The 23,297-nt window shown below is 38.0% G+C and overlaps 1 protein-coding gene across 4 annotated transcripts in view; it reads left to right on the forward strand.

The window, feature by feature from the left end:
• The window catches only part of RASSF6 (Ras association domain family member 6), a 46,825-nt gene that overhangs the window by 8,371 nt on the left and 15,157 nt on the right, over window positions 1-23,297 (forward strand). For 3 of the 4 annotated variants that reach the window (XM_078003485.1, XM_078003484.1, XM_001103698.5), the window contains exons 2-4: window positions 445-543; window positions 13,256-13,334; window positions 19,263-19,405. In XM_078003485.1, the coding sequence (XP_077859611.1) occupies window positions 479-543; window positions 13,256-13,334; window positions 19,263-19,405 (287 nt within the window). In that variant the 5' untranslated portion in view covers window positions 445-478. The remainder of the gene's footprint in view (window positions 1-444; window positions 544-13,255; window positions 13,335-19,262; window positions 19,406-23,297) is intronic. The other variant, XM_078003483.1, reaches the window with a different exon arrangement.

Genomic DNA, 23,297 nt, shown 5'->3' on the forward strand with positions numbered 1-23,297 from the left:
AACCGGAAGGAGACTTGAAAAATATTACATCATATCTAATCAGCTCCTCAAGTCAGAGCTTGATTTTAGCTGCCTAGAATTGCAGTTGTGTTCTGCTGACTGGGGCAAGGTTCAGCCAGTTTGGGTGAGTTAGTGCAAACGAAGGAATATGATCCCTTATGCAAAATTACATAAATCAATAGAGTCATATTTATTTTGCTAAAAATATATCTAAAACAGACTTACCAAATTGTTCAATACATCCTTGTCTTGAGTTACTGTTTCTGTAGTTTTTCATTTACATAATATATTTTTCTGTATTTTTGCTCACATATGACATACTACTCAAAAACTTTCTAAAACATTCTTATACTCTAGAGACACAACAAAATACTCAACTTAAATCAGATACTAATTTATGAATGCATTATAGGAACAAATCATTAATATTATTCTCATGTTTAGGATATCCTCAGACCATCTCAAAAAAGAGGAAAAGATGACTATGATGGCTCACCAGTACCCCTCTTGGATCTTCATTAATGAGAGGACATTCATAACCAGGTAACCACGCACCTTATATTATACATTATCCTACTCACCAGTCATTTGTGAAATATACCAAAGTTTTCTAAGCATGATGTATGATCAACAAGATTAATAACATGAATCCTCAGTAGAGATACTAGATAAGAAGTTGAAAAAGTATGTCCCTAAAGACTGCCAAATTTATTCTCTCATGGAACTATCACTAATATTTGGTTTAACAGTGGTTTTATTTTATTAAAAGTGACATTTCTGTTTTAATAGTTGGGATAATACTGAAGAGCAGCATTAGGTAAAAGATCTAAGGCTTCTCCTAAATGATAGTTCTAAAGAATTAACCCCAGGGCCAAAAACATTATGCCCTGTCCTAACCTCTCCCTCCCTTGCTCTTCATGACACTTTATTTTTACTGGTTCCCTCTTGACATTAGATTATGCAATATATGGCCGACATCCACAACTTTTCTTATACCCGGCAAACCGTATCTCACATTGCTTTGGGAACAATAGGGTAGGGGCTTAAAAGCTATAAGAGTAAAGATGAAAACTGAAACTGGCCAAGCTATAGCAGAGGCTGGGGGCTGAGGGGAAATGAAATTATGAAAAACCAAGTGGTACTGAAACATGACCCAAATCTTATGGGGGATGGGAAAAGGAATAAAGCCAAATAAATGATAGAGAGAAGGGGAAGTGAATGATGCAGGGTTGGGCAGTAGAAAAGTGAAGGAAACAAATATGATCAAATACGGAAATAAAGCCACAGCTGGAAGATAAGGATGAACTATAAGCAGTGGGAAAAAGACATGATGCAAAGGATAAAGAATCCACTGACTTATTCCTCAAACACTTATTGACTGCTCAATGTGAACAGGTATTTTTTTCAGACCCTGAGCATTCAGTAATGAACCAAACAAAACCCTTACTTTCATGGGGTTACATCATAAAGTCGGGATACAGTCAATACGTAAGATAAATGCTGAGGAAATGGAGTAAAGAGTGCTGGAGATAGACAGCGGAAAGGGTTCTGATTGCATGTTCCTTCCTCAGTGAGGAGGAAGCATTGGAGGAAAAGCCTGCAGAAAGGGAGAAAGCAAGCCATGCAGGTTTCGCAGGTATTCCAGGCAAGGGGAACAGCAACTCCACAGCCCAAAGACAGATGCCTATTTGTAAGGGTCAGGGAGGACAGTGTGGGGAAATGGAAGTAGAAAGACAGCAGGAGAAGATGAGGCCAAATGGGCCCAGAACATGTAGGGTTTGATAGGCCATCATGAGGCTTGGTATTTCCCACTAAATAAGATGAGAAGCTGTGGAAGGATATTGAGCACATTAGTGACAATGTCAGTCTGGCTGCTGTGTTAAGAACACAGTAGAGAGGGGACAAGAGTGGAAACAGAGAAGTTACCAAGGAGCTGACAGTCCAGGGTAGAGATGAAGGTGGCTTGATCCAAGGTGGCAGCAGTAGAGGTAGAAAACAATGATCAGATTCTGGATATATTTTGAAGACCAACACAGTAGGATTATTTCCAGAAGGGTTAGACATGGAGTATGAGAGAAAGAGAATAACCAAGGATCATTCTAAAAATTTCGATCTAGAAAAATGGAGTTAACATTTTGTGAAATCATGAGGAGAAGCAGGAGCTACAGGAGGAGCAGGTTTGCAATTGAGGATCCAGAATTCAGTCCTGGACACATTACATTTGAGATGGAATAAGAAGCATTTCTTTAAAATGAGGTCCATGGACCACCTGCTTCTGAATCAGACACCTGTTCACGGTATAGACCCTGGGCTTCACCCCAGAACGAATCATGTGATTCTGATGCATACTGAAGTCTGAGAACAAATGCTCACAGTAGGAAAGGATTAAAGTTCTGAGAACTTTTGACCTCCTAACATAAACAAAATTCCTGGAGCTGGGGGAAATCTCTGCCAGGCTGTCACCAGAAATTATAACAATGCCACTGACCAACTGTGATATCCAGCATACCACAAATCTGGCAAACACACCTACTCATTTATTCACTTGGCAAGTAGTTTTTTAGCTCCCTCTCTATACTAGGCATGCCTGTGGTGAACGAGACAAAAATTAACAATTTATTGACGTATTTTTATTTTCCTGCACAGAACTACATGAAAAGAATGGAAATTAATAGTAAAACAGAATCTTCATAATCAGAATTTTGGTTTCAGCAAATTTCATGAGGATTACATATGATCAGTAAAATAAGAGGTCCTGATATTAATGATAGCACAGTAGGCAACATAACGTTTTTATCCCACTACTGGATGAGAATTCTGAGTTTAGAAACTTCCCTGTTCAAAGGGTATTAGCATAGGTTAGTTAGCTTTGTGCTGAAATGACTAAGCTTCTAGTTGCTGTTTTATTGCCCGGAGTCATCACTGCACACTGCTTCACATAGTGAGCTGGGTGGAAAAAATAAAATAAAATAAAGCTTTTTATGGTTACTTTCAAAGTATTTTCACTTTAGGTCATAGCCTGAAATCTGGGCACTTTTAGAGGTGAATAAATGCTAACCATGTATTTAAAAAAAAAAAAAAAAAACAAAAAAACAAAAAAAAACAAATTAATGGGGAAGTTAAAATCCAGTTTTAGAATGCAGATCACATTTCACTCTCAGAACCTATTAGACTTTTTCTGCTACTTAGGAACCTAACATAAATTTTGTAACCTATGCCTCTTCTAACGGCAGCTCAAAAGGTACGTGTACATTCCTGTCCTTAGTAAATAAGTTTAATTAGCATGATGTAATAAATTTTAGCAGAAAGTGCATTATTCCAAACAGTTTCTTTTTCCAAGCATGTTGGCCAGCAACCTTTGTTGAAACAAAGGAACCAGCCACCTGCACTTCTAAGCACAAATTAAACACAAAGAGCCAGTGTTCCAGAGGCTGCCTCCTACCTGGCCAGTAGAGCCAGAAGGCAATGTTTGCCCAGGTTTCATGTACAGGGTCTTCTCCTGATCAAAGGAATAGGAGCAAACACTGAGTGCCCCTGTGAGTCCTGAAGGTAAGTTTCTAAGGGGAGAGCATCTTCTCCTGAAGAAGGCTGAATACCTGTCTTTAATTAAAGTATAAGAGAGCCTGTTCTGACATATTTGTATAGAAAGCTAGAATTTTAAAATAAGCCAGAGATAGAGGATTTTAACTGCATGTTTAGAAGCATCTACTTAAAAAATTAGAATTTTTGTCCACATGGGGATTGTTTTTAAAAATTCACATTATTCATGTTTAATGATCCAGTGAAATGAAAAGCAATTATGAGAAACTGGGTATCTCATCTGTTATTTTGTCGCAAAAAGGTCAATAACGTCATCACAAGATATGTGAAAGAAGGACATTCATTAAGTTTTTTTTTATATCTGATATTTTTCAATAAGCATATATTGTCCACAGCCATTGAGCATATCAGTATGACTCAATAATCGGTTATTCCTAGTAAAATTGGTCTACTTTGTTGCTACCTGTTTTATCAATTAAGGAGGTTTAAAAATAATGAGATCATTTGTCTGCCCAAGATATACTAAAAATGTTCTCATAGAAAGTCGAACGAAGTCAAAATTCAGACTCTAGAAATACATTACACGTATGGAATTTATTTGAATTTCTGGATGTGTGAATTTTCTATACCGTATTCCCTAAGAGAGCATACCATGGGCAAGAAGGAGGAGGAGAGGAGGGGAGAGGGGAGGAGGGAAGGAGAGAGGAGGGGAGGGGAGGGGAGGAGAGGGGAGGGGAGGAGAGGGGAGGGGAGGGGAGGGGAGAAAAGAGAAGAAGTAGCTGTCCTACTCATGGAGCTTGCAATCTGAAGCTGTAGCTCAAACCTGAGCCTTTATCAGAACCACCTGGAGTGTTCTTTAAAAGAAAGATTGCTAGGCTCCATCCCCAGAGTTTCTGATTCGGGAGTTCTAGGGTGTGGTGAATATTTGCATGTCTAAGTTCCCAGGTGGTACAGATGCTGCTGGTCTAGGGATCACACTCTGAGGTCCACATAGGTCTAAAGACCTGAAACAAACTGACATGTATTCTGAGGGAAGGAACCCAGTTCTATGAAAGAATACAGCCCTAGTTTAAATAAGAGATCCAAGAAGGCTTCCCTAGAAACAATGTTTGTACAGAGATCTGAGTGAGGAGGGAGCTGTCAAAGTTCAGGGGAGTGGGTGGAGAGTGTTTCTGATGCAGGAAATCTGCCAGAAATTCTTATGGCCATGGAGCAAAGAGTTCCCACCAGTGAAAGGTGCCCAGGGTGCTGGGGTGCAGGACACGGGGAAAATGTCTCTTGAACGGAGGCTGAAGATGAAGGCAGGAGAGAGACCAAACAGGACTTAACCTGCCATAAGAATGTGGGGGTTTTATCCCAAAAGAAATGGAAAGACATTTAAGACATTTAAAGATGTTAACAAAGCAGATGATATGATTAGATACGTTCTACATACTCTAGATTTAGTGTGGAGAATGTTTGGAGGATCCCCTGAATAGCAGCAAGGAGTTTGCTTCTTCTTCTTCTTCTTCTTCTTCTTCTTATTATTATTATTATTATTTGTGGAATGTAAAGATAACCAGTGGTGAAAGTCATGGCAGCATTACCGAAGAACAGTGTCAGAGCCAGTGAGTGTAAGAGCCTGTGTGTCAGGAAGGCTCCCATTTTCAGGCTCCTGCTCATGTTGATGGCCCTGAGAATCACTGGCTCCCTGTTGTGTTTCAGACCCTCTAGTAACAATCCCAAACGTCCAGGGGGCCGAAAGGCATATCACTACAATAAATGAAAGACTTCATTAAACAGGATAGTTTCTCCCTCCCAAGGGAGCAAGGGGCATCAGAGTGTGAAGTCAAGGTACTCATTCTTAATAAGCACAGAAGTCCCTATCTGTTCATACACAAAGGGTGTAATTTTACAGCAAGATTGCATCTGCTCCCATAATATTGGTGTTATGTGGCACACCTGTGTTTACTTTTCAACTGACTTAAAAAAAAAAAAAACAACTGTAAGACTTGTCTCAGAAAAACAGGAAATGGAAGGCTAAACCATGGGCAAATGAGAAGCAAAACCCAAATATGAGCTAAGTATCAGCCTAACTGCTCCATTCCCTCATCTCTCTCTTGCATGATGCTGAGGTTTGGGGTATGGATGAACCCATCATCCCAGTAGTGAGCATAGTACCCAATAGGTAGTTCTTCAGCCCTTGTCCCCTTCCCTCTCTCTTGCATCTAGTGGTCCCCAGTGCCCGTTGTTCCCATCTTTGTGTACATATGTACCCAGGGTTAAATTCTCACTTATAAGTGAGAACATGCAATATTTGATTTTCTAATTATCTATTAGTTAACTTAGGATAATAGCCTCCAGCTGCACCCATATTGCTGCAAAGGGCATGATTTTGCAGTTTTTTATGGCTGCAGAGTATTCCATGGTGTCTAGGTACCACATTGTCTTTATCCAGTCCAGCACAGATGGGCATCTGGGTTGATTCCATGTCTTTGCTATTGTGAATAGTGTTGTGATAAACATAGGGGTGCATATGTCTTTTTGGTAGAATGTTTTATTTCCCTTTGGGTCTATACCCAGTAAAGGGATTGTTGGGTTGAAAGGTAGTTCCACTTTTAGATTTTCGAGAAATCTCCAAACTGCTTTCCGCAGCAACTGGACTAATTTACATTCCCAACAACAGTGTATAAGTGGCCAAAAGACATGGACAGACACTTCTCAAAAGAAGACATACAAGCAGCCAACAAACATGAAAAAATGCTCATTGTCACTAATCAGAGAAATGAAAGTCAAAACCACAGTGAGATACTATCTCACACCAGTCAGAATGGCTTTTATAAAAAAGCCAAAAAATAATATATGTTGGTGAGGCTGCAGAAAAAAGGGAAAACGCCTCAGGTATTTGAAGTCGGAAGAGTGAGACAGAATTCAGAGCTTCCTAATAATTTAGGGTTTGCCTTTTTACTTCAATCAAGATAGTCTACTTCTCCACAAATTTCTCAGTTTCCAAACTCTGGAACTCAATCCCTTCATTTGCCAAGGAAATGTGAATAACCTACTTTTCTAGCTGAGGAGGGTCTCTATGCAAAGAATGAAAAGCATTCTTTCTTCATCATTTGAACCAGGAGATGAAGCCAAAAGCAAAAAGACCTGGTACCATGGCTGTTTATGAAAAAGGAGCCAAAATTTGTAATTTTAATTCCAGGATTCAAATGGACAGGAATAAAGGATAAAATGGGTTTGGAAAATTCTGCTTCTGTTTGCAGACATCAGTAATATGGAATGATTATTTGTCTTGGCAAATGGCTTGATGAGAAGGCTTTATTTAGTTCTCTTCTGTGTCCTCATATTTCCTGATTCCATCTTTCCAGAAACATACAAGAGTGTATGTTTCTATGAACCTAAAAAAATACCATGAAAGTGTCATACATTTCTTATATAGAATTTATAGGCTGGGCATGGTGGCTCACACCTGTAATCCCAGCACTTTGGGAGGCCGAGGCAGGTGGATTACCTGAGGTCAGGAGTTTGAGACCAGCCTGTCCAACATGGTGAAATCCCATCTCTACTAAAAATATGAAAATTAGCCTGGCCTGGTGGCAGCCGCCTGTAATCCCAGCTACTCAGGAGGCTGAGGCAAGAGAATCACTTGAACCCAGGAGGTGGTGGTTGCAGTGAGATGAGATCACACCATTGCACTCCAGCCTGGGCAATAAGAGCAAAACTCTATCTCAAAAGAAAAGAAAGAAAGAAAGAAAGAAAGAAAGAAAGAAAGAAAGAAAAGAATTTATAAGGTGTATAGAATTACAACATAGGAAATAAAAATCACAACCTTAATTCCCAGCAAATAATCAATTTGTTACCTTTACATACTTAATGTAATGTTTAATATGTTTAACTTTAATATTTCATAGTTATTTTATAAAAATATACAATTCCAAAATTTTATAAATTTTATAAATATAAAATTCTAAAATTTTATAAATTCTAAAATATAAAAATTTTTTATAAAATATAAAAATATAAAGTTCTAAATTCAGCTTTTTTAACCTGACATATGAAATTGTTACATAGCCTCACTGCTAAAATTTAATATCGTGAACAAAATCAATGGGGAAAAAGCAAGCCTGTGCTAGAGAACTAATTAGCATTATCCTTTTCTGCCTCAGTTTTTCACCTGCTGAAGTCTGTTTCAAATGTTTTTGGTTCCTGCTCTTAAATATGGCCACACACACAGTGGAATGCTGTCCTAATTTTTTTTTTTTTTTTTTTTTTTTTTTTTTGAGACAGAGTCTCACTCTGTCACCCAGGCTGGAGTGCTAGTGGTGCGATCTAGGCTCACTCCAACCTCCTCCTCCCGGGGTTCATGCACTTCTCCTTCCTCAGCCTCCTGAATAACTGGGACTATAGGCGCTCGCCACCACACCCAGCTAATTTTTTCTGTTTTTTAGTAGAGACGGGGTTTCACCGTGTTAGCCAGGATGGTCTCGATCTCCTGACCTCATGATCCGCCCACCTCGGCCTCCTTAAGTGCTGGGATGGAATGTTGTTCTTAATGCTGTTGTCACTAAGCAGCTCAGTGGCTGCCTAATTGGAACCATGAACATTTTTCAGCAAGTCTCCAAGAAGCAGAAGTAACACAAACTCAGGAAGCACAGCCAGGGGCTAAATATGACTTTGGCGACTTTGTTGAGTGTATTTTCCGCTGAGGTTCACTTGTATCACACGGAAGTCTTTCAAGCTTGTGTAGGGTGACAGCGTATGACTATATTTATGCTTTGTCCTTAGTGGGTTCAAACTGAAAGAATCACTTTGTAAAGAGTAGGACAGGGTTCTTTGGTTTTTAGGGAAGGACTAAGATAGCCACTTAATTATGCTGTAAGTCATTATTAAAACAAGAGGAAAAAAATCTCTTAGTACAACTAATATTTGACATCCACTCTATCTATGGATATGAGACATAATTCACTTCCACCCACTATCCTGTCGCACATTCATGTATATTACAGTTTTATAAAGTTAAATAAAAAATTGTTTCTTCCAGCCAGCCAAATACCTGATAAGATTGAGGAACTCATTTCTTGCAAAGTACATTATTCATGGCAAACGTCAGAGTAAGGGTAATTCCCATCTGCTGAGCAGCTGCAATACAGGCCACAAAGTACAAAGTACACCAGAGCATTTTACAGTAAACTCTGGGTCCACTATTACTCATAAAACCAAGCTGGAGCCTTAAAGGAACAGGACCCTGGGATCCCCTCAGCATCGCTCCCCCTGATCTGCCTCCCACCGAGGTCAGTCTTTCCCTGGCTAGCTCTCTTCCAGGGCCATGATGAAGAATCCTGGGTGTTCATCAGCTTATACCAGGATTCTCTCGCCACACTGCTTGTGGCAGGGTGCCAACTTCTATCCTGGAGAAACTTATAATTTACATGTCCATTTAGCTACAAGTCCACTTCATATGGAAGTTTGGTTTTCTTCAGTTTAGTGAAAACACCATCTGTATTATATAGTGTTTGATGATGTTTAAAAACACCCTTGTTACTATTGTGATACAGTGTTTCATGTTCCAAAAACCAAGGCCTTTTCCTAGAAAATCAATTTTTTGCACCTCACATATAAAAATGTGAGAAACTTGTGTCTGTTTCTTGGGCGTGCCTTGGACATCACAGACTTGTAAACTGGAAAACTGGACAGAGAATCAATTTCTTATCACCCATTTGAAAGTATTTTAAAGACCATCAAACTGTCTATGCTAAGCAGTCTGATCATGCTGGAAGGTGAACTTTTACGGGTTTTAGGGGGAAAGGTTCACAAATTCTTTTTGAGGGGGTCCATATGTAACACTTAGGTGTACCCTAAAAAAATCTGTTAAAACTGCCACTGAGAGGCCACAGTGTATATTAAATCAGTGCTCTTCTTATTGAGTAGAGACTGCCCAGATAACACTTTAGTAATTGCCTTTGGGTCTTCTACACCATACAATGCCTGTAATTATTACAGGTCTCTTCTGGACTTTAGAACCTTCCACAGACATGGGACATTTGTTAACCTTTCCAAGGAACATCAGCCTCATTTCTGCACCTCTACCGCACTAGTGTTGCAGTGATCTCACTCATCTTGCTGCCTCTATCTTGTCTGGTACTGATATCTATCTTCTACATTCTACCTAGTGATCTTTAGTATCATCATGTCTTTCCCCTGCCTAGAATCTTCAATAGCTGCCCATTGCCTGCAAAGTGAATTTCAAGTTTCTTAAAATGTTTCACGGGGCTCATTCATTGCTCAGCATTTCCCATTTTACATGTTGTATTCTTGGAATCCCAACTCTTGAGTTTTTTCTGCGAACTATAGAAATAGCTACATGTCCTTGTTCATGTTGTTTCTTTGCCAGGTAAACTCTTTACACCCTTCTTTTCCTGTTTAATTCTCACCCACCAAGGTTCACCGTAGGCAACATCTATTCCTTAAAGCTCTAACCCACCCTCTGAGCATGACTGAGGCCTCTTGACTGTGCTCACAGCGCAACTGTGTCATGTTGAATAAATGACCTTCTATGGGGTGGTGTAATGTGAATAGACACAGATGATCAACTTAACAGTAATTCTTCACCGTGTTGTTCCCTTAATGCCAAGTTAAATTAGAATGTTACAGACATACATTTTATTTTCAAGGTTATATTAGACATATTGTTTCATCAGGTACATAAACTAATCATCTTCAAAAGTGTCTCTGGTAAGGTACACACAACTAAAAGAAATGTTTGGACAGCATTCACCATTGCTATAGTTTGTTCAGGCAACATATAAATTTTCTTTTCTAATTTCTTGCTTTGCATTGCATCACGAATTTACCTAATTTTATTCCAATACTTTAGTTTACTGAGCTCTAATCTTCAACACTCCAAAATCTTTCAAAGTCCAATTAATAATCAAAAAGATTCTGCTCATGGTGAGAAAAATACGGAAGACTTCTATGGTATCCAGCTACGCTGTATTACACAGTGGATTACAGATTGGAAGACTTTCTTTGCAAAGAGCCAGATTATAAATGTTTCAGGCTTTGTAGGTCATATGGTTTCTGTTACAATTACTCAACTCTGCAGTTATAACAGAAAAACAGCCACAGACAATGAGCAGACAAATTAGTGTGGTGATATTCCAATACAACTTTATTTACAAAAATGGGCAGCCTGGGACCACAGTTTGCCAACTCCTTATGTCATTTGGAGACTTACTTCAGTTGAGGATTTAGTCAGGCTCTATTCAGGTTCAGAAACATTTTCCAACGGCACATGATCCTGAGGTAAACACGTTGAAGGCTGCTCATACTCTACTATATGATGTACTTTTATCAGAAGCAGAAGTTGAGGGAATAAGAGTATGTAAGGCTCCATTTGCTTTCATAACAACTCTCACAGCTCAGCATATCAGGAGTTGCATCCCGAGTGTCCCTGAAATTTCTTTACCATAAAATTTCTTTATGGTGAAATTTCTTAACAGTGTTCTGGCACTAAACAGTAAGTGCTATAAATCATGTTCATGTTCTTGGCCGGTAGTATGATTTTTAGGAAATAACCTATGACAATAATCCCAGGAGAACAAAATCAGTGTGGCCACTGATGTTTAGAAGAGACGTGTTCATTAACATTAAACATTTAAAGTAATCCACTTGGGAGATGGACCAACAGTATGGAGGACTTCAGGAGAATCTTTTTTATGGCAATTGTGTGGAGTGTATTGATCCTTGAAAATGTACACCTTGAAAATTACAAATGAGAAAAAGCCAATGGTAACATGTATATTTACGTGATTTCAAACATGTAACAGTATATATAAATTCTGTTATTCAATATTCAGTATTTATTGAAGAAGAGCCTACTGTGAGCAAGTTTCTGCTCCGAGAACCAGGAACACAGGAGTGAATAAAGTAGACCAAACCTCCTGCCCTCTCATTTTCTTATGAGACAGTGACAGATATTGAGGATCAAAGGGATTTTAGCATTTGAAATGCTTGGAATTTTAATATCACGGTTTGTTGGGTCTTTTTTTTAATATATATAAAACTGCTTATGTGAGAAAGCTTTTCTTCCCTTGTTTATTGTTGTTTAGGAAATGAGAATTTCCCAATAATTTTAATCAACCAGAATTTGTCAGGTTCCTGCTGTGTACCAAGTACTCTTCCAGGCACAGGATACAGTGTGAACAAAATGTATACATACCCCTGACCTGTTGGAGCTACATTCAATGGAGGAGGCAGAACATAAGGAAATAAGTAAACTATATTGAAGGTGACTCAGGGACAGGGGCAAAGGAGAAAATCAAGATACGAAATGCTGGGAGAAGGTGAACTTTTAGATTGGGTGATCAGGAAGGACTTCTTGAGAAGATAATTTTTGATTAAATAATTAAAGAAGATGAATGAGCTGGCAAGGTGAAAGTGTGGGGGAAGATCTTTCTGGGCAGAGGGATCAGCAAGTGCAGAGGCCCCAAGATGGGAGTGTGTCTGGAGTGGCCAAGGAACACCAGGGAGGCTGGTGGTTGCATGGAGTGAGGGAAGGGTGGGAGGAAATGAGATGAAAGAGGTAACAGAAGACCAGTTGCATCCAGCCTTTTAAGCCATCGTAAAGATGTTAGCTTTTAATCTGAAAAACAAGAAGACATTGAAGAGTTCTGAGCAAAGACGAGAGATGGTCAAGTTTGCATTACAACAGTTTCTGCTGTTGAGAGTAAACAGCAGCTACAGGGAGGCTTTTAGGAGGCTGCTGCAATAATCCAGGTGAGAAACGATGATCATCTCAAGAGGAGCATCTCAAGACGCGGAGACACTGAGAGAAAGATAGAATAGAGATGTGGTAAGAGCCAGTGTTCCCACTGCCAGGGCCCACCTGCCACAAAGGGTGAGATAAGTCAGAGCATTCCTTACCATAGCTGTGCTCCCAGTGGGAGACACAGGGAGGAGTTTCCAGGCAAGAAAGTGCTGAGTCATTCACCACACTTATGGTCTCAGATCTTGATACCCAGCTGGAAGGGGCAGGAAGGAAGAGGGCTCCTCCCCTACAAGCTTTCCTGGCCAAAGCCTGCCATTACCAGCTGTGTGGGTCAGGCCAGGAGAGGAGCGCCCGTGCCACAGCAACAATGAGACTTTGCTCACTTTCACTTCACCCAGCCACCTGGGATCTTTGACTTCCGTGGTTGCTTTTAATGGTCTAAACAGCCCCGGCAAATAGGGCAGATCACCTTCATTTCACAGCTGTGGAAATTCAGGGATACTAAGTGGCTTACAGAAGGTAACAGAGATTTGGAGAGTTGGGGCACTGGTGTCCCATCCCATGCCCTGGGCACACAGGAGGGAGTAGTGTGTAGAGAGACAGTATCAGCCACACACCAGTGCTTAATTTAGGTTGGTTATAAATGTTGAAATACACAAAGGAATATGAAACCGAATTCCTGTTTTGTGGCTGCCTCCTGCTGCAGAACACTGTTCTCACCGTTTTTGTCCTCAGTCATTTTCCTACCTTTGGTTATTTACTTATGAATTAGCACCTCCAACATTTGCTGATATTTTAAGAATGCTTCCACTTCCAATGACCTATGTTAAGTTAAAGTGACAGAACAGTAAAGATTCCATTAAACTATTTCTTTCTATCTCATACCTTTATGAAAGTACCATTATTACCTTTTACTGTTAAAAACCCTAAGACTGATTGTAATTTTTTTTTTTTTATTTTTAGGGAACAACTTAATTCTTTATTGAAGACCTATAACATTTTTTATGAGAACCAGAAAAATTTGCAGATTTTATATGGAGAGGTAAGCCCACTGAAGAAAGGCAATCCAGTTTTATTCACTCACACACACACACACACACACACACACACACAATTCTGGAAGAAACAGGTGAAAGTTTAACTTGATTATGATTCTTTTAGACTTGGGCTTGGAACACTTGTGACTTTCTATGCATTTTTGAGATAGAAAAGCATTTAAAAATTTTAATGACATATTTTCTTTCTATTTTAAAAATAGAATATGAATATTTTAACAGCATTTCCACTGAAAATCTATTACAATACTTTCTTACAAATGCATCAGAATGTATATAGAAAGATATTCATTGTGATGTCATTTGTAATGGAGAAAATTTGAAGATGTCCCTATCAATTAGGGATTATTCAAACAAATTATGATGCATCTGTAATGTAAAATTTGATGTGGGTTTTAAAGTGAATGCATTAGATTCCAATAGATGTGCACTATATCAAAATAATAAAAAATTTGAAATATTAAAGAAATAATTCAGGAAAGTCCTGAAGCTAGAAAGCATTTTTCTAACTTTTAAGTTCAGGGGTACAAGTGCAAGTTTGCTACATAGATAAACATGTGTCATGGTGGTTTGCTGTACAGATTATTTCATCACCCAGGTATTGAGCCTAATACCCATTAGTTATTTTTCCTGGTCCCATCCCTCCTCCCAAATTCCACCCTCTGATAAGCCTCAGTGTCTGTAGTTCCCCTCTATGTGTCCATGTGTTCTTATCATTTAGCTCCCACTTATAAGTGAAAGCATACAGTATTAGGTTTTCTCTATCTGCATCAGTTTGCTAAGAATGATGGCCTCTAGCTCCATCCCTACAAAGGACATGATCTTGTTCTTTTTTATGGCTGCATGGTATTCCATGGTGTACATATACCACATTCTCTTTATCCAGTCTATCACTCATGGACATTTAGGTTGATTCCACGTCTTTGCTACTATAAATAGTGCTGCAATGAACATATGTGTGCATATGTCTTTATAACAAAATGATTTATTCTCCATTGCTGGGTCAAATGGTATTTCTGTCTTTAGGTCTTTGACCTAAACAACTGTCTTCCTCAATTATTAAACTAACTTACACTCCCACCGGCAGTGTATAAGGGTTCCTTTTTCTCCACAACCTCACCGGCATTTGTTATTTTTTGACTTTTTAATAATAGCCTTTCTGACTGGTGTAAGATGGTATCTCATTGTGGTTTTGATTTGCATTTTTCTGATGATCAGTTATGTAGAGCTTTTTCATATGATTGCTGGCCACATGTATGTCTTCTTTTAAGAAGTGTTTGCTCATGCCCTTTACCCACATTTTAATGGGGTTGTTTGGTTTTTTTTCCTTTAAATTTGTCTAAGTTCCTTGTAGATGCTGAGTATTAGATCTTTGTCAGATGCATAATTTGCAAAAATATTCTCCCATTCTCTAGATTTTCTGTTTACTCTGTTGATAGTTTCTTTTGCTATACAGAAGCTCTTTAGTTTAATTAGATATCATTTGCTGATTTTTAGTTTCATTGCAATTGCTTTCGGCATCTTCATCATGAAATCTTTGCCCATGCCTATGTCCTGGATGGTATCACCTAGTTATTGTCCAGTGTTTTTATAGTTTTAGGTTTTACATTTAGATCATTAGTCCATCCTGAGTTAATTTTTGAATATGGTGTAAAGAAGGGGTCCAGTTTCAATTTTCTATATATGGCTAGCCAGTTATCCCAGCACCATTTATTGACTAGGGAATCCTTTCCCCTCTGCTTGTTTTTGTCAGATTTGTTGAAGATCAGATATTTGTAGATATGCAGTCTCATTTCTGGATTCTCTATTCTGTTCCATCAGTCTGTGTGTCTGTTCTTGTACCAGTACCATGCTGTTTTGGTTACTGTAGCCCAGTAGTATACTTTGAAGTTAAGTAGTGTGATGCCTCCAGCTTTGTTCTTTTGCTTAGGATTGCCTTGGCTGTTCAGTCTCTTTTGGATTCATATGAATTTTAAAATAGTTTCTTCTAGTTCTGTGAAGGATGTCAATGGTGGTTTAATGGGAATAGCATTGAATCTGTAAATTGCTTTAGGCAATATTGCCATCTTAACAATATTGATTCTTCCTACCCATGAGCATGGAATGATTTTCCATTTGTTTGTGTCATATCTGATTTCTTTGAGCAGTGACTTACAGTTACCTTTGTAAATGTCTTTCACTTCCTTTGTTAGCTGTATTCCTAGGTATTTTATTCTTTCTGTGGGAGTTTGTTTGGGATTTGGCTCTCTGTTTGACTGTTGTTGGTGTGTAGGAATGCTAGCAATTTTTGCACATTGATTTTGTATCCTGAGATTTTGCTGAAGTTGCTTATCAGCTTAAGAAGCTTTTGGACTGGAACAATGGGGTTTTCTCGATATAAGATCATGTCATCTGCAAACAGGGAAAGTTTGACTTCCTCTCTTGTTATTTGAATGCCCTTTATTTCTTCAAAAGCATTTTTAGGAGTGCCACTGGCAGGGTACTGTACAAAGTGGCCTTATGTTTACTTTTTTTCTTTTTATTTAATTTCAGTGCTTCATTTTCCATAGGTCTCTTCACTCAGCCTTGTATTCTGATGGGGTTCGCTTTACATATTTACAGTATCTTCCTGGCCAAAGGGGACATTAGAATTTTCTACTCCTGATTTAATTTCATGGCACAGCATGGACTTTAGGTGACCATGATTTGGCTTAAATCTACAGTTTGGACAGAAGGAAATTTACAAAGCACTCTGGCCTTTCCTATTAAGCTTGAATAATTTAGTTCAATTGGGTATTTCAATTACTTTCCCAAATTCAATAATATACTGAATGAAATAACTAATCCCTTTATAAAGAAGTGGGCCTAATTTTAAGTTATTTCAACATTGTCCTATATCTTAAATCTTTCATATACATAATTATAAAAATATAAAATTTAGGAAAAGATTAAAACTAGGAAAATGATTATTTATACTTTAATTCAAGAGTTTCCACAAATTTCATGATGCTAAGTTTGTTTCCTTTAGGTAAATGTTTGAGTTTTGGTGCTATGAACATTTAAGTTGAGGCATATTCTTTCCAATTCTGTACATCAGTGCTCCATTTATAATACAAAAGTTATTTAGGTCAGGCGTGGTGGCTCATGCCTGTAATCCCAGCACTGTGGGAGGCCAAGGCAGGTGGATCACCTGAGGTCAGGAGTTCGAGACCACCCTGGCCAACATAGCAAAACCCTGTCTCTACTAAAAAAGCATACAAAAATTATCCAGGCATGGTGATGCATGCCTGTTCTCCCAGCTACTCGGGAGGCTGAGACAGGAGAATCACCTGAACCGAAGAGGTGGGGATTGCAGTAAGCCAAGATCACACCACTGCACTCCAGCCTGGACAACAGAGTGAGACTCTGTCTCAAAAAAAAAAAAAGTTATTTAATTTTTAAAAATAGTTTCATGTTTTATATAATTTTTCATAACTGTATGAAATGAAGTATATGGTGAGGGTACAAGACTTTTCCATCTTAACACACTGCTCAATAAAGTCATAATTCAGAATTTTTCAAATCTTCTGACACTGTTTAAAAGGGGCAGTCCTTGGATGACAATATGTGGCTTTATTCATCTTTGATGAATAAATTAATTTATTTATTCAATTAATTAATTAATAATTAATGAAATATTTATTGAGTGTCTAGCATGTACCAGACACCGTTTTAAAAGCTGGAGATATAGCAATGAAGAATTAACAACCTCAGCAGAGTAGTGTTTTTTTTTTTTTTATTTTTAGAGATTCTATGGGTTTTTGATATAAAGGCTTAATTGAGTTCGAGTTAGGCAGAGAAAGAATGCTATGAGAAATTCTAATCAAGACCATCTCACACCAATTAGAATGGCAATCATTAAAAAGTCAGGAAGCAACGGTGCTGGAGAGGATGTGGAGAAATAGGAGCAGTTTTACACTGTTGGTGGGACTGTAAACTAGTTCAACCATTGTGGAAAACAGTGTGGCAATTCCTCAAGGATCTAGAACTAGAAATACCATTTGACCCAGCAATCCCATTACTGGGCATATACCCAAAGGATTATAAATCATGCTGCTATAAAGACACATGCACACATATGTTTATTGCAGCACTATTCACAATAGCAAAGACTTGGAATCAACCCAAATGTCCATCAGTGATAGACTGGATTAAGAAAATGTGGCACATATACACTATGGAATACTATGCAGCCATAAAAAGGGATGAGTTCGTGTCCTTTGTAAGGACATGGATGCAGTTGGAAACCATCATTCTCAGCAAACTATCACAAGAACAGAAAACCAAACACCGCATGTTCTCCCAATAGGTGGGAATTGAACAATGAGATCACTTGGACACAGGAAGGGGAACATCACACACAGGGGCCTATTTTGGGGAGGGGGGTGGGGGGAGGGATAGCATTAGGAGATATACCTAATGTAAATGACGAGTTAAGGGGTGCAGCATACCAACATTGCACATGTATACATATGTAACAAACCTGCACGTTGTGCACATGTACCCTAGAACTTAAAGTATAATAAAATAAAAGTAGAAAATAAATAGAATTAAGGTGGATTAAAAAAATAAATAAATGTTTGAAAACATTCATGCTTGCACGAAAATATACAGGGAAGGGACATCTCAGGACTTTTTCTCTTTCTTATATTTGCAGACCATGTTAATAAAATATTCATGTATTCATTGATTTAACCAAAAAAAAATGCTATCCACCATTAACTATATAATCTATATCATATACAGTCATTACAAGGAATAAATTGTGTTTGATTGTTGAAAACAACTGATTGGTAACCTGACCTCTTAGTAATCTGAAATGTAAAGTCAAAAGTGGAAGAAGTGTAAAACTTTGTTTCAGGAGTGATTCCAAAGCAAGTTTATCAGCCAAAGAAATAACCAACAGTAATATAGAGCACCTATTGAATGCCAGGTGCTATGAATATCTGTTTTTCACATGAGAAAGTCCAAATTTAAAGGTAGCCAGCAACTTGTCCAAGGCCACAACTAGGAAGTGGCAGAGCCAGGGTTTGAGCACAGGCCCAACTGATTCCAGAGTATGGAGTTTTCATCATGCTCTCAAATAAGAATTGAGTTATTAAATGTTGTCTAACAATTGATTCTTCATAATATCAATAATAGTTAATGAATGTTAAAATAGGTATTGGGTGGCTGGCATATGACTTTTGCTAGTTTCTACGTTTTCCAAAGTTTCTATAATAGAAAACATTACTTTGACATTGGAAAAGGACTTTCATATACATAATGATGACTTGTACTTTAATTCAAAAGTTTCCACAAAATTCATGATGTTAAGCTTGTCTCCTTCTTTTGTCATATTTCTAATTTTAAAGAAATTCTTCAAATGCTATTGTTTTACAAAATATATCTATAACGTTTTGAATTTTTACAGTGTATTTTCACACGTATTATTTTACTTGTTTTGCATAACTTTGTGAGTTAAATATTTTTCTGTTCAGCAATGAGGAAATAGCTGCTAAATATTTAAATAGCTGTTGTTTTTTCTAATTTCTAGTTCAGTATAATTTTTGAATCTGCTTTGATTTTAAATTAAACAAAATTAGAGAATTAAAATTCCACTTAATTGAAGAATCATAGAGTTCAGAAAGCATTTTGACATACTGTGCCCTCTGGTGGACATGTCATTACCATTATAATTTACTCACTTTGCTGGGTATAGCTGTTTTCAAAAATAAAAGAATGTTTTAAAAATGGAATTGCTTTGTAGATAAATTGGAAAGCCAAATCCTAACCCTGGGATTTATTTTTAACCTATCAAGGTTTCTTACACACTTAATTTCTACATCTTCAGTTAAAACATTTACCATCTATAAATAATACAAAAACAATTGGGGGATTATTCATTTCTTCCTTAGACAGAAGATGGCAAACTAATTGTTGAAGGAATGCTGGACATTTTCTGGGGAGTAAAACGGCCTATACAGCTAAAAATACAAGATGAGAAGCCATTCTCTTCTTTTACTAGTATGAAGTCATCAGATGTATTCTCCAGCAAAGGGTAAGCTATCTTTCATGTTTTTAATTACTCAGATAATCGTCATATCTAGTTTTATTGTGTGCACTCTTAAGGAGGGAAACTTAGGCTTGTGTGAAACTGATTATACACAATCTCATTTAATTTCCCAGCAACGGCCGGGCACGGTGGCTCACCCCTGTAATCCCAGCACTTTGGGAGGCCGAGGCAGGTGTATCACCTGAGGTCAGGAGTTCGAGACCAGCCTGGCCAACATGGTGAAACCCAATCTCCACAAAAAATACAAAAATTAGCTGGGCGTGGTGGCAGCCGCCTGTAATCCCAGCTACTCGGGAGGCTGAGGCAGGAGAATCGCTTTAATCCGGGAGGCGGACGTTGCAGTGGGCCAAGATCACGCCATTGCACCCCAGCCTGGGTGACAGAGTGAGACTTTGTCTCAAAAAAAAAAAAAAAAAATTCCCAGCAACTCAATGAAGCAGGTGTTCAGAAACCAGAGCTCTTCAAGATTAGCTAATTTATGCAAGATCCCCAATTACAATGTGGCAGAACTGAACTGGGCCTTACTTCTGTCTGTGCTCCCCAGCCTGTGGTCTCAATTCCTCTGCTCTGTTACTTCTTTCCTGGAGACTGCATTCCTTCATTAGAAAAGACAAAATGTAAAGGCAGAATTTGATTTACCCTGGCCTGGTCTCCAAAATAAGAGGATAAAATCTAAATGTCTTATTTCTTTGGAACAAAGGGCTCATCATGCTTTCTACCAGGGAAACTTAATGATGCACCATCTGATTGTCCCAATCCTGTTCAACAGAACAACCTGAAATGCATTTGAAGTTAAATAAATGCACAAAACAGTCCCCTGTGTGGGTTTATGCAAGTGTCCCTTGGATATCTAGGTTGAATTGATTTTTTCCTTTCCCCTTTACAAGTTTTAGAAAAATTAATAAATATTCTCAGCAAGAAACATACCTGTATAAAGATTCCTTTCATCCTTTTATTCCATCCCTGCTTGCTTTTTAGTCCTTACCTCTCCAGCTCAACCCACTGTGTATATACATTGAGATACCAAGCCTTCTCTTCATAACATTCATCCTCCCATCCATTGTTAGATGAGCAGGCATTCTATCAGAGGAGGCAATGTAGAAGGAGCTACCAGGACAATTTGTCCAATGTGATATTTGGCCACAACTAAACAAAGTTAATTATCACCTTGACAGAAGTCTGCTTTTCCTTTGGAAAAAAAATATTTAAGACAGACTATGATTTTCACCGTGCCAATATTTCTCAAAAATTATGCTACCGCCAGCTGAATGTTTTGTAATTCCCTACACATTTCATGCAATTTCTAATTTTCCTGACTCTGCCTGGAAGTTCACCTGCTTCTCCACATTGATTTGCCTGACTCTCTTCCACCAATCCTTTAAGACACAGATGAGGTAACATGTTCTCCAGAAAGCCATTTCTGACCCCTCAGTCTATACTAGGTTCACTGAAAACTTTTCTATACCACTTAACACACATGCAGGCAATAGTATTTTTGTATACTTATCTCCTTGTCTATAATGCAAGCTTCTCGGTGGTAGGGAATGTGCTTTATTCATTTTTGCTTTATTTGCTTTATTCATCCCAGTGCCCAACTGTGTGCCTGACACAAAGAGGAGATTCAAAACATAGTATAGAGCAAAATCCCCAGAAGCCTGTGGTTAAATTACCTCTGCTTTGTTGTGACTACTTGGTCCATCTATCTATCTATTGTCTCCCATCCAAGCTAAGGATTGCCAATGAGCTTAGGGCTCAGTGCCTACGGAAGAACAGAAGGGAGGCAGCAGCCTCAGGCAGCCTGAGAGAGCCCCGCAGTTCTCACTGCAGGTACCTTATGACTGATGAGGCTAATGATTCTAAATGACAAGGAGCATCGTTTAAAAGGAAAAATTACTCATGGGTTCTGCTTTCAGAAAACTGTACAAGATATGAATTTACAAAATTAACTACCATACTTTATATGACCTAAGCCCTCGTTGCAAAATTCTCTGAGGAGTCACACCTATTTGATGCATTTTAATTTTTTAATTTATGAAAATGTAACAAATATCAAACATAAAAGGAAAATGTCAAAGAGATGAAGTAAGGTAATTGTAGTATCACTGTAAACCATCATTATTTTATATGGCTTTACCAAGATATGTTTTAAATTTTATTTTATTTTTAACAAATAATTCTATAAATTTATGGGATACAACATGTTTTTATGCGTATGTACGTTGTGGAATGAACAAAACAGGCTAATTAACATATCAATCATCTCAAATATTTATCTTTTTTAGAATAGAGAACATAAAAAATTCTGTCCTTTAACTCTTTTGAAATCATAATATATTATTATTATTATTAACCAAGATATGCTTTAACTTCTCAAATTTAAAACACTTGTTCCTAGCAATTCTGAATTTTTGGATGAGTTTCAAGAGCCCAGGTGGATAAGGTAATATGCCTCTCCATAGACTGCCACAGGTTCTAAAATAATATCCTCATGATACACCTGCTATAGGATCCATTTACATTTTGCATTGTTTATTATAGTAAATTGCTGTGAAGCAAACAGGAATTGGCTCTTTTGTTTAAAGTTGAGAAAAATTATCTAGAAACCTTCCCCGGCTTGTCCTTTTCCAGTAACAAGACTAACTGTAGAACATTTGGCAGCAAAAGATCCCGTTCCTTTTACATACATACAGAGCCACACGCACACAAGAGCAAGATTAGATTTGGTTGTTATTAATTAGCCAAGAGTACTTCCTGGGAGCCAGCTGAACACCCAGGCAGGAAGGCACAGCACAATTTGAAATGGGTTTTCTCTGGTTTCTGGTTCATTGATGGGGTGCGTAGCCACCTAAGGTATCATTTTTGTTTTTTCAATCCAATTCTAGACACCCTCCCTCTGGTTGTCTCTTTTAAGGTAACATCCATTTAAATGCTCAGCCTTTAATTGTGAAAAGAAATTGACTATTTTCTTACTCCTAAACTTCTCCTATTTTCTTTTTCCCATACTGGGCATCTCTGGGCAAAACTTACACCTCTGCTCTTGCAGGATGACAGATTTTATATCTGCAGTGGGTAAACATGCGGTAAATGACATGGAACTTCAGTTGCAGGAAGGGCTCTAATCTTGTGTCTTTCAGTTCACTCTTTGACAGAATCATTGGTCTTGTCACGTTAGTTTGTTTTAATTATGTTTAAAATGAGTCACACAGAGGAAGCATCAGCTTAATTGGAGTGAAGAAGCTTTTAAAAAATCAGTTTATTTGAGCTCTGACCACTTGTTATTCTTTACGGAAACGATTCTATGGACAGTACTTTGATCTCTCATATGTGGCACAAGCGTTTTGGAAATCTTTCATAACAAAAGAAAAGAACACCCTTGTTAAGGTTGTATTTGCTTACACTATTTTTCACTTCTGTTTTTAATATCTTTCCAAATTCAGCTTTTGCATATATTGGATGAGTCATGACAGAATAACATAAAGAGCACAAACTGGACAGGTGTACATTTGAATAACGTCAGAGGTGTTGTTTTTCTTACAATATGGGTAGGGAAGTGACCATATTCTATTTGTCTATCAAATTTCTACCTCCTTTTTATTTTTAAACTTCTTAGAAAACCTCCCCACAGTTTAAATTTGCAAATGATATACACCCTGAACTTTAGTCAGAGCAACAGAAGTCCCATGTTTGGGCAAGTTAAACTATTTGATATTACATAAAGTGCCAACCAGTTTTCTCTTGAAAACTCTGGATAACTGCCCTGAAGCGTAGTCATGTGCACAGTTGGATGGGGTGATGCTTCAAATTACACAATCCAGAGTTGAAAACTGGTGTTTTCTGCTGTAGATGATAGAAAAAATAAGGGGCCAAACATGGAATA

Source organism: Macaca mulatta, chromosome 5, assembly GCF_049350105.2.
Source record: "Macaca mulatta isolate MMU2019108-1 chromosome 5, T2T-MMU8v2.0, whole genome shotgun sequence".
In the NCBI taxonomy this organism is placed as follows: domain Eukaryota; kingdom Metazoa; phylum Chordata; class Mammalia; order Primates; family Cercopithecidae; genus Macaca; species Macaca mulatta.